This window comes from Procambarus clarkii, chromosome 25 (assembly GCF_040958095.1).
Source record: "Procambarus clarkii isolate CNS0578487 chromosome 25, FALCON_Pclarkii_2.0, whole genome shotgun sequence".
Lineage (NCBI taxonomy): Eukaryota > Metazoa > Arthropoda > Malacostraca > Decapoda > Cambaridae > Procambarus > Procambarus clarkii.
The window spans coordinates 35,992,047-36,005,365 of NC_091174.1; the positions used below are offsets into that span (position 1 = coordinate 35,992,047).

Sequence of the window (13,319 nt, forward strand, 5' to 3'; positions counted from 1 at the left end):
TGACCTGGTGACTGGGACTTGCTAGGTGGGTGGGACTGGCCAGGTGGGTGGGACTGGCCAGGTGGGTGGGACTGGCCAGGTGGGTGGGACTTGCCAGGTGGGTGGGACTTGCCAAGTGGGTGGGACTGGCCAGGTGGGTGGAACTGGCCTGGTGGGCGGGACTGGCCTGGTGACTGGGACTGGCCAGGTGGTATGGACTGGCCTGGTGACTGGGACTGGCCAGGTGGTATGGACTGGCCAGGTGGCTGGGACTGGCCAGGTGGTATGGACTGGCCTGGTGGCTGGGACTGGCCAGGTGGTATGGACTGGCCTGGTGGCTGGGACTGGCCAGGTGGTATGGACTGGCCTGGTGGCTGGGACTGGCCAGGTGGTATGGACTGGCCAGGTGGCTGGGACTGGCCAGGTGGTATGGACTGGCCTGGTGGCTGGGACTGGCCAGGTGGTATGGACTGGCCAGGTGGTTGGGACTGGCCAGGTGGCTGGGACTGGCCAGGTGGCTGGGACTGGCCTGGTGACTGGGACTGGCCAGGTGGGTGGGACTGGCTAGGTGGTTGGGACTGGTCAGGTGGGTGGGACTGACCTGGTGACTGGGACTGGCCAGGTGGGTGGGACTGGCCTGGTGTCTAGGACACTACAGAAGATGGTGAAGACTGAAGTAATGAAATGATCCTGAGAGCTTCCCGCTGGCCAGTCTTCATAGCGCCGTCGACAGTACTGCAGCGAGTGTTGTGGGTGTGTTCTCCAGCCCAGGACACCACCTGCACGTCACATACAACTGCATTATACCACCTGCATGTCACATACAACATTATACCACCTGCACGTCACATACAACAACATTATACCACCTGCATGTCACATACAACACTATACCACCTGCACGTCACATACAACAACATTATACCACCTGCATGTCACATACAACATTATACCACCTGCACGTCACAGACAACAATACAATACCACCTGCACGTCACATACAACACTATACCACCTACACGTCACATACAACAATACAATACCACCTGCACGTCACATACAACAACACTATACCACCTGCACGTCACATACAACAATACAATACCACCTACACGTCACATACAACAATACAATACCACCTGCACGTCACATACAACAACACTATACACCTACACGTCACATACGTTTTTTGGATTTTGGTTATCCCTCGTGGTTCATTGAAAAAGCACACAGTAAAGCTAATGGCATTCTTTATACTATAAGTGAAAGGCGCACAAGGAATCCTGATAAGAAAATGGTTTTGAAATGGACCTTTCTTTTTTTTAGTACACTGACCCGAAACATGTGGGATACAAGACATAATATCGTTTTCAATTAACCAAATACAATTAGGGAAAGAATTATTAACAATAGAGTAGGAGAGGATAGCAATCCGGGAGTGTATATATATATATATTACCTTGTAAAGCTTATAATGGTGTATGTGGGGGGGAAACAGGGCATAAACTGCTGATTAGAATTGAAGAACAGAAAGAATGTAGAATTATGGCTGGTAACAGTGCTGTAGATAACCATAGTTTGGAAACGGTTACAATATTGATATTACGAAATGTGACATAATCTATAAAAATAATGATATTAGACTTTTTCCACAACAGACTTGACCAAACATTAACAATGCTAACCAGCAAATATACATTGTATTCTGTCCTCCATGGACATGGTTAGAGATCTGTTAAACATATAGTAAGCGATTTATCGGCTAATCAACCACAGAGGGTGATTGTAATGCTTTTAAAATACTAATCTAACCTACATACATTAATACATAAATAAACAGATTTACATGTGCCCTACATAAACAAGGTTCGATGTGTCTTTGTACATATTGTCATTAATGTGCGTTTAGAAAAGTGAAGTACGTTCACACACACACACACACACACACACACACACACACACACACACACACACACACACACACACACTTGACTTGTGACCATCGTGTTGGGCGGACGTGGGCTGGGAGCTCCTGGTTCACTAATGGAGTGGGAGGGGTAATCAGGCAACTTCGAAGTGAAAAAGTGTGTACAAGTGAATGAAAAAACCTTGGGTTTTGACCAAAGCCATAAGGTAGTGAAGAAAAACAGTTTAAATAGCGTAATTCAAAATAGTTGAGGAAGTACTGTGCAGTGTGCAGTGTGGAGCAGACCTCACCGCCTCTGACCGCGTGACCTCACCCCGGCAGCAACCCTTCTACCACCACGTGGGACGACGATTGGAGATTCACTCACCTATTGTGTTAGCAGGACGGTAAGATACTTGGAACCCCTGTGGGTAAGGTTGCATTATAGCAATGACTAGGTCAGGAAGGGTGTCTAGGTCCAACAGTATTATGATTGAGGAAGAAGATAGGTTTGTGGTGAAGATGATTGGGAAATTTGTAGAGAAGAGGGATGTTTGGATAGATGGTCTAATCCAGGGGATTAAAACTGAAGTCTTTAATAAGATACAGGACGAGGTTCAAAGACTCAAACAAGAGTTTATGGGTTATATTCAAGAGGAAATCAAGAAGAGCAGGGTAGAATGGCAAGGAGAAATATCTAGGCTTACTAATGAATTTGGCAGGAATAAGGGAAGCTTGGCAGGGGAAGGGGGAGTAGTAGTAGGTGGAGTAGTGGGTGTGGGAGGGGTGGGGGTCAGCCAGGGAGAGGGCCACCAGCATGACCCTGAACTGAGAAAGAGGACAATCATAATCCATGGATTGCTTGAAGCCAGGGCACCATCGAGGCAGGAAAGGATGGAGATTGAGGATTTGGAACTACAGGGGATCTTGAGAGACATGAGAGCCCAGATGGCAGGGAATGAGGTGCAAGTTCAACGACGCATTGGGCCATACAACTGTAACAGGAAACGACCTGTTCTGGTACAGTTCACTAACGAAGAGGCAGTGGATTACATACTGCATCACAAACACTTACTCAGAGGTAGCGAAAATTACTACAACGTATATATTGACAAATTCATGACGAAGGAGGAACAGATTGCCCACAGAGCAAGCAAACAACAATACAACTCTTCCCATTTGAGCGCAGCTACCACCCCAGTGCTAATCCACCCCATGCTAACCAGCTCACATTTGCTTCTCAGGTCACCCCTTCCCCAAACCAGCCACCCCTGCTTATCTCCCCAACACATCCCTTGACCCCTCTGACCCCACTGCAGTCAAATTCATCCCACATTCCAAGGACCCCCTCATCACCTCAACCCCCAAAACCCGTCCAGCCCTCATCCCCTCAACCCCCAAAACCCACCCAGCCCTCATCCCCTCAACCCCCAAAACCCATCCAGCCCTCATCCCCTCAACCCCAAGAACACACCCAGCCCTCATCCCCTCAACACCCAAAGCCTACCCAGCCCTCACCCCTCCTCATCCCCTCTCCTTCCATGTGACCCCCCACCCTTGCGAGGGGGGTGGGAGGTTCCCCCCACCCCCTCTATCCTTCCCCCTCCCAACCTCTCAACCTCTATCTGACTCCCAACCTTACGCTATCTCCCAACCCCTCTATGCCCTCCCTAATCTTCAGACCCAGTATGCCCTTCCTACTCCAGACCTACCTACCCAGGCTCTACCCCAGACCCTCCTACCTACCTTCCTAGAAGCCCAGCTCCCAGTAGCCCCCCAAGCACCCCTCCTGACCTCTTTCACCCCCCATACACCCCCCGGACCCCCCCAGACACCCCCCGGATCCCCCCGGACATCCCCCGGATCCTCCCCGCCCCCTGTCATCCCCCAGACACCCCCCAGATCCCCCAGATCCCCCCTGCCCCCAGTCACTCCCCAGACACCCCCAGATCCCCCCAGACCCCCAGAGAAAGGGAGAACTCTGGTACAAGAGTTTCCATGAAGAATCTCAAGGTTTGGTACACCAATGCTGATGGGGTATCTAATAAAGCAGAAGAGATAAAAAAAAGAGTGAGTGAAGCAGATCCTGATATAGTTGCAATTGTGGAAACTAAAATTAATGACATGATCTCAGATGCAATCTTTCCTGAAGGGTACCAGGTGACACGAAAAGAGAGGACACAGAGACAGGGAGGGGGAGTAGCACTTCTAATAAAGCGGAAATGGAAGTTTGAAGACCTGGGAAATCGAGTTACCAATGAGTGCACAAGCTTCATACATGGAACTCTGACAGTAGATGGGAGGAAGATTGTGATCTTGGTAATCTACAATCCCCCACCAAACAGTAGAAGACCCAGGCAGGAGTATGATGACAACAACAAAGCATGTATAGATGAACTTCAGAAGGCAGCAACACTAGCCCACAGAATGAGAGCGAAGCTGCTGATCATGGGGGACCTAAATCATGGAGAGATAAATTGGAAATCAAGGAATCCCCATGGAGGGGACGAAACGTGGGGAGCAAAATTAGTAGATGTTATAGACAGGAATTTCCTGACACAACATGTGAAGGAAGACACAAGGGAAAGAGGAGGAGATGCACCGAGCCTATTAGACCTGATTTTCACCCAGAACGTAGAAGATATCGAGAATTTAGAGCATGAAATACCTCTAGGGGCCAGTGACCATTGTGTCCTAGTCTTTGACTACATGATGGAATTCAAACTAATGACCATGGGACAAGAGATCTGGGAAAGGAGAGCTGACTACAGGAAAGGGGGACTATAAGAGGATAAGGGACTATCTGGGTGAAGTACAGTGGGAGGAAGAAATTAGAGGAAAAACAGTCCAAGATATGATGTACCTAGTCATACAGAAATGCCAGGAGGCCGAAGAAAGATTTATACCAACGGTAAAGGGAAAAAATAAGAAGGAATATAATAACCCATGGTTTAATAGACAGTGTCAAGAAGCAAAAATGGCCAGCAGGCAGGAGTGGAGGAAGTACAGAAGACAAAGAACAGAGGACAACAGGATCAGATACAACAGAGCTAGGAACGATTACATTAACATAAGACGAACATCGGAAAGGGACTATGAGAACGATATTGCAATCAAAGCGAAAAAACAACCTAAGTTACTACACAGTCATATAAGAAGAAAAATGTCGGTGAACGACCAAGTGACAAGACTAAAGAAGACAGAGAGGGCATATACTGAAAGTGACAAGGAAATCTGCGAGGCACTGAATGCCAGTTTCCATGGAGTGTTCACTACCGAGCCTGAGCAGCTCCCATTGTTGGAAGGGGTTACCCTAGATGAAAGACTATCAGATATAGAGGTGACAGCAGAGGAGGTAATGACACAGTTGACAACTCTAGATGCAACTAAAGCAGTTGGACCAGACAAAGTATCACCGTGGATACTAAAAGAAGCAGCACAGGCCCTCAGCGTGCCTCTGGCAATGATCTTTAATGAGTCACTTATGTCAGGAGAATTGCCCAGTTGCTGGAAGAAGGCAAATGTCGTGCCGATCTTCACGAAAGGTGATAGGGAGGAGGCACTTAACTATAGACCTGTATCACTGACAAGCATCCCCTGTAAAATACTGGAAAGAATAATTAGGCTACGACTGGTTGCACATCTGGAGAACATCAGGTTTGTGAACAAACATCAACATGGGTTCTGGACAGGGAAATCGTGCCTAACAAACCTTCTGGAATTCTATGATAAAATAAAGAGGATAAGACAGGACAGAGATGGTTGGGCAGACTGCATATTTTTGGACTGCCAAAAAGCCTTTGATACAGTACCGCACATGAGACTGCTGTTCAAGCTCGAGAGGCAGGCGGGGGTGTTGGGGGGAAAGGTCCTAGCATGGATAAGGAACTATCTAACAGGAAGGAGCCAAAGAGTTACGGTAAGGGGCGAGAAGTCGGACTGGCGAACAGTAACAAGTGGAGTACCACAAGGATCGGTGCTGGGACCAATTCTATTTCTTGTATATGTTAACGACATGTTTACAGACGTAGAGTCCTACATGTCGATGTTTGCGGATGACGCAAAGTTGATGAGAAGAGTTGTGACAGATGAGGATTGCAGGATCCTCCAAGAGGACCTGAGCAGGTTGCAGAGATGGTAAGAGAAATGGCTACTGGAATTCAACACGAGCAAATGTAAAGTTATGGAAATGGGACTAGGAGATAGAAGGCCAAAGGGACAGTACACAATGAAGGGGAACAGCCTACCTGTAACGACGCGTGAAAGAGACCTGGGGGTGGACGTAACACCTAATCTATCTCCTGAGGCACATATAAATAGGATAACGACAGCAGCGTACTCTACACTGGCAAAAGTTAGAACATCATTCAGAAACCTAAGTAAGGAGGCATTTAGGGGGCTTTACACTGCCTACGTAAGGCCAGTCTTAGAGTATGCCGCCTCATCATGGAGTCCCCATCTGAAGAAGCATATAATGAAACTGGAAAAGGTTCAGAGGTTTGCAACGAGACTCGTCCCAGAGCTACGAGGGATGGGGTATGAGGAGCGCCTGAGGGAACTGTGCCTTACGACACTAGAAAGAAGAAGGGAGAGGGGGGGACATGATAGGAACGTATAAGATACTCAGAGGGATTGACAGAGTGGACATAGACGAAATGTTCACACGGAATAGTAACAGAACGAGGGGACATGGATGGATGCTTGAAACTCAGATGAGTCACAGAGATGTTAGGAAGTTTTCTTTTAGCGTGAGAGTAGTGGGAAAATGGAATGCACTTCAGGAACAGGTTGTGGAAGCAAATACTATTCATAATTTTAAAACCAGGTATGATAGGGAAATGGGACAGGAGTCATTGCTGTAAACAACCGATGCTCGAAAGGCGGGATCCAAGAGTCAATGTTCGATCCTGCAGACACAACTAGGTGAGTACACACACACACAGACACACACGAGTCGAGTCGAGCCAGCCGTGTGGGAGAGTGCGGGAGGGTCGCGCTCCACGATTATCGTCCATATTCTCGGGTTTATTAAGCTTACAGTGACAGATCACAGATCTAGGGTATCACAAAGTGTAAAACCGTGCATATGAAAGAAGAAATAGTGATATCATTAGAAGTTTGTGTTAACAGTGAACATTCGCCAGCACAGGCTACGTCCCGCCAAACACAAACCGAAACTACGACATTGGTACAACATTCGAAAAAGTTTTAACACCTCCTAACGAGTTATAACAATCAATATAGCAGGTTGTAACAACGTTCTAATACCTCATAAACACGTTAAGCCAAAATGTAACAACTTTATTGCAAGTTGTAACAAGCAGAAAAAAGAGACAGTTTCGGTTTGTGTTTCCAGAGGTGGGAGGGCCACGAGGCTTTGCTTACATATTGATACATAGAAGGGATATTTTGGACTATACTGAACAGTGGCACAGTAAAGCAGTGAACTGTAACACAACAGTCATAACGATAGTGACTAACTCCAGAGCTTTGTGTTAGATAGAGTAGAACAGCCGACATCAATCTACTAGCACTTAGTAAAGACCACGTGGGAGGGACGAGGACCACTTCGCACTTCGTCATCCAGACATCTCTATTATTCACTTGGTTGTGCGAATGGGAGGCTGACTGCTATGTACCGCCTCTTTGTCAATTATTCTGGTGTACAAAGTGAGGTAAAATATTATCAAATTCTTCTTCAGCATATCATATACATTTAAAATTTCAGTGGCTCATTCCGGGTAGAGGTTGACATTTAAGGGGCCCTCGTGACGCATGTACACACGCACGCACGTATGCACGCGCGCAAAAGTACATGCTTAGTCAGGGTAGGAGGGTCTTAACATCTTGTGGCAAAGGCAATAAGGTCCCAAACACTCTTACTCCACCCCTTCCTCTTACCCCCCCCCCCCCCATCTCACTCTCCCAAAACACTCGCCCCCCAATCCAACTCTCCCCTACCCCTGACCACACACACACACACACACACACACACACACACACACACACACACACACACACACACACACACAAATTATCCCCCCCCCCCCTCTTTCTCATTTCCTCTGTAGCATACCAGATATTATCCCCATTACCCCCCAAAACCCTCCCACACAGTGGGACCCCCTTCATCTCCCTCACTCCCTCCCACTACCTGACCTGAAGTGACCATCTCCGTCCCCTCCCCCACACCGCAGTTTCCACCGCATCCCCCCTTCCTACACACACACACACACACACACACACACGCACACAGGGGGCCTCGTAGCCTGGTGGATAGCGCGCAGGACTCGTAATTCTGTGGCGCGGGTTCGATTCCCGCACGAGGCAGAAACAAATGGGCAAAGTTTCTTTCACCCTAAGTGCCCCTGTTACCTAGCAGTAAATAGGTACCTGGGAGTTAGCCAGCTGTCACGGGCTGCTTCCTGGTGTGTGTGTGTGTGTGTGTGTGTGGTGTGGGGAAAAAAAAAAAAAAAAAAGTAGTAAGTTAGTAGTTAGTAAACAGTTGATTGACAGTTGAGAGTCGGGCCGAAGGAGCAAAGCTCAACCCCCGCAAAAACACAACTAGTAAACACACAACTAGTAAACACACACACACACACACACACTCTCTCTCTCTCTCTCTCTCTCTCTCTCTCTCTCTCTCTCCCTCAATCTCAATCTCTCTTTCCCTCTCTTTCTCTCTCTCTCCCTCTCTCTCTCTCTCTCTCTCCCTCAGTCTCTCTCTCTCTCTCTCTCCCCTAGAGATGACCTGTCCAGTGAGTCAAGAATTTTGGTCTCCTTGCACCTATCAGAGTGGTGGGTCCGGAGACCTGCTGCAAAGTGGTGTTTTGACAGTTGTTGTGGTGACACTCTTAAGAAACGTAAATGTATATTTTGTATAATGTATAAACGTAAATGTAATGTATAAATGTATAAACGTGTATATTTAGTCAGTAAGTTTATGAATAAACCTATTTGTGCTAAGACACGTGCTGTTGATGTCAGTCCTCATTCTGCAGTACTGGCCGCCATCTTTTCTCAACCATTTGCTACTATGTCATCGATTTTAGCTGGCCCAGGTTCTAACCCCCATAACCCCAATCACTAAATTAAAATTTGGTGTGAGAATCCATCCTCTACTTGGTAGATTTGCTTGCAAGAAAGTTGCAGAGAGAACGATCCAAGTGAGGAAGGTCTGGTATTGCTTGTGGAATTGCTTGAAGACTCCCCTGGCCTTCACCTCCACTTGAAATACTTTGATCTTTGTCGTCTTGCTCACGCCTCCGGAGTGTATTCAATTGTCTGTCTATGGAAACATTTGAATCCACATCCTCCTAACCAGTAATATCTCACATTCTGGCGCCCAGTGCGGTGCTAGACTTGTGGGGTAAAATTGGTCATTACACATCTGACGCTCAAGGTTGGGCTATGAGGAAACTGCAAAAATCCATACTCGCACATCTGGCGCTCAAGAAGGATAAGGGGACTGGACCCAGGATAACAGCCTCATTAGACATTGAGATATAAGTCTCGTCCTAACCACACACTCAGACCTTGATAAAGCACTCAGGAGAGTGCAAAAGACTTGGTGTAAATTCCTTATAAATTTCAAAAGTTCGCAAGTGTTAATTTTTATCCAATGATATTAAGTCAATAAGAAGACAGTTTATTACATTACTAATTATTATTATTATTATTATTGAGAAAATCCGTCGGCGCCATGATGGCGCCATGGTATATGGATTGCAACCTGGAGTTACACTGAACACACCAGGGTTTGCTGAGGCTTCTACTGATGCCAGAACCGGGTTTTCACACAATCCCTTCCCCACCCATGCACTCTGGCTCTGTCATCTAGCACTGTTCTCCCTCTGACGCTCCTCTTTCAATACACAGAGAGTTATCACACTAACGTAATGCATCAATGAGAAAACCCTCATCACGGCTCCTACCGATTTTCTCACTGATACAGCCACGTTAGTGTGATTACTGTCTGTGTATTATTATTATTATTGTTATTATCAATATTATTATTGTTATTATTATTATTATAACAGCTCAGGTTCATGAAGGATGTCGCCATGGGCAGAGTTGGTAAAACCGCTGCATTATTTCTCATCAATCCCCAAGAATTTATAACAAAACTGAAGCACATTCTACGGGATGAAACGAAATTCAAGAAAATTTTCCGAAACTCAACTGAAGAAAATAACAATAAAGTCAACTGCATAGTTTACACAGTCAATTCAAAACAAGGAGGTATATACCTACCAAAACTCCGAGTTGTATACAACCTGGGATTCATCGATGACAATGTCAAAACTCACAAACAAGGGAACCCCCTGAGACCAAGTACTAGCTAAATCCCCACAGCAACATTCAACCTTGCCAAGCGACTCAGCACCATTCTGACGCCTCGTGTCCTTACTTACACCCTGAGCTCCGTCGCCCACTTCTGGAATATTATGAAGGTCAACACACCTGTAGGTATAATAGCATCACTTGACGTTGTCTCCATATTACCAATGTCGCCGTCAACACTACAGTCAACCTATTTATGAACAAAGTACCAAGACCACTCGACACAAAAGTTGGATATCTCAGACACCGCCCATAGAAGCCTTCTGGAGAGGTGCACATAGATGTCACCTTTCACCACCCGTGAGGAGACATGTATACGCCTCCCCAGGCTCTCCATTAGGTTCCTGCTCGCTAATTTATAGGTATATGATAATGTATAATCTAATTTATAACGTATAGGATCCCTGGCAAAGAGAACATTCAGCATTATAAGTAAATTCCAAATCTATTGCAGATACAGTGACGACATTTTAATCTGTGTCCGGAACAAAGAGGAAAATTCACACACGAATTTGGTATCGACGGTGAAATTATCTTTCACCCTTTCGTATATATTAAATATATATACGTATACGTATATATTAAATTAAGACCAGAGACGCCACCTTCACCAATGAAGTTTCCACCACACCAGCAATCTTCAGTATGTGTTTAAACGACCTCGGTGACTGCCGCTACCAATACAAGACAAGTGTGATGAACTCAAACATACTTAGACCTCTCACCCACTGCACAAACTGCCACGCAGTGCACAAAGAACTGGAGACGTCTGCAAGACCTAATAAACTATTAATACACTAACAAAAAAATTAACATTTGCATTAGGAAGTACATGATAAACGGTACAACTCTAACCAACCCCACCAGCAGACCTAACCTAACCTAACCAATCTTAACCTAACCTAAACTACCATAACTAAGTCATTAATTTATGTTCCTAATATAATAATAATATTTCATATATATATATATATATATATATATATATATATATATATATATATATATATATATATGTCGTACGTAGTAGCCAGAACGCACTTCTCAGCCTACTATGCAAGGCCCGATTTGCCTAATAAGCCAAGTTTTCATGAATTAATTGTTTTTCGACGACCTAACCTACCTAACCTAACCTAACTTTTTCGGCTACCTAACCTAACCTAACCTAACCTAACCTAACCAGCCCCACCAGCAGACCTAACCTAACCTAACCAATCTTAACCTAACCTAAACTACCATAACTAAGTCATTAATTTATGTTCCTAATATAATAATAATATTTCATATATATATATATATATATATATATATATATATATATATATGAATGAAAACTCACACCCCAGAAGTGACTCGAACCCATACTCCCAGAAGCAACGCAACTGGTAACTACAGGGCGCCTTAATCCGCTTGACCATCACGGCCGTCAAAAGGAAGTGATAGCCGAGGCTATTTGAGCCACTTCCCCGACGGCAACTCGGATGGTAATCTTGGGCATAGCATTTCACCAAATCACCTCATTCTTTGGGGCACACGTGAGGAACACAAATGCGAACAAGCCTGAATGGTCCCCAGGACTATATGCGAATGAAAACTCACACCCCAGAAGTGACTCGAACCCATACTCCCAGAAGCAACGCAACTGGTAACTACAGGGCGCCTTAATCCGCTTGACCATCACGGCCGTCAAAAGGAAGTGATAGCCGAGGCTATTTGAGCCACTTCCCCGACGGCAACTCGGATGGTAATCTTGGGCATAGCATTTCACCAAATCACCTCATTCTTTGGGGCACACGTGAGGAACACAAATGCGAACAAGCCTGAATGGTCCCCAGGACTATATGCGAATGAAAACTCACACCCCAGAAGTGACTCGAACCCATACTCCCAGAAGCAACGCAACTGGTAACTACAGGGCGCCTTAATCCGCTTGACCATCACGGTCGTCAAAAGGAAGTGATAGCCGAGGCTATCCTTCCTTTTGACGGCCGTGATGGTCAAGCGGATTAAGGCGCCCTGTAGTTACCAGTTGCGTTGCTTCTGGGAGTATGGGTTCGAGTCACTTCTGGGGTGTGAGTTTTCATTCGCATATAGTCCTGGGGACCATTCAGGCTTGTTCGCATTTGTGTTCCTCACGTGTGCCCCAAAGAATGAGGTGATTTGGTGAAATGCTATGCCCAAGATTACCATCCGAGTTGCCGTCGGGGAAGTGGCTCAAATAGCCTCGGCTATCACTTCCTTTTGACGGCCGTGATGGTCAAGCGGATTAAGGCGCCCTGTAGTTACCAGTTGCGTTGCTTCTGGGAGTATGGGTTCGAGTCACTTCTGGGGTGTGAGTTTTCATTCGCATATAGTCCTGGGGACCATTCAGGCTTGTTCGCATTTGTGTTCCTCACGTGTGCCCCAAAGAATGAGGTGATTTGGTGAAATGCTATGCCCAAGATTACCATCCGAGTTGCCGTCGGGGAAGTGGCTCAAATAGCCTCGGCTATCACTTCCTTTTGACGGCCGTGATGGTCAAGCGGATTAAGGCGCCCTGTAGTTACCAGTTGCGTTGCTTCTGGGAGTATGGGTTCGAGTCACTTCTGGGGTGTGAGTTTTCATTCGCATATAGTCCTGGGGACCATTCAGGCTTGTTCGCATATATATATATATATATATATATATATATATATATATATATGTCGTACGTAGTAGCCAGAACGCACTTCTCAGCCTACTATGCAAGGCCCGATTTGCCTAATAAGCCAAGTTTTCATGAATTAATTGTTTTTCGACGACCTAACCTACCTAACCTAACCTAACTTTTTCGCCTGCCTAACCTAACCTAACCTATAAAGATAGGTTAGGTTAGGTTAGGTAGGGTTGGTTAGGTTCGGTCATATATCTACGTTGATTTTAACTAAAATAAAAAAAAATTGACCTCATACATAATGAAACGGGTAGCTTTATCTTTTCATAAGAAAAAAATTAGAGAAAATATATTAATTCAGGAAAACTTGGCTTATTAGGCAAATTTGGCCTTGCATAGTAGGCTGACAAGTGCGTTCTGGCTACTAGGTACGACATATATATATATATATATATATAT

At 45.7% G+C, this 13,319-nt stretch overlaps 1 protein-coding gene across 2 annotated transcripts in view; it reads right to left on the bottom strand.

Annotated features, from left to right (window-relative positions):
- Window positions 1–485: 485 nt before the first annotated feature.
- LOC123756333 (peroxisomal N(1)-acetyl-spermine/spermidine oxidase) overlaps window positions 486–13,319 on the bottom strand; it is a 196,217-nt gene continuing 183,383 nt past the window's right edge. For both annotated transcript variants that reach the window (XM_069331389.1, XM_069331387.1), the window contains one exon: window positions 486–758. In XM_069331389.1, the coding sequence (XP_069187490.1) occupies window positions 624–758 (135 nt within the window). In that variant the 3' untranslated portion in view covers window positions 486–623. The remainder of the gene's footprint in view (window positions 759–13,319) is intronic.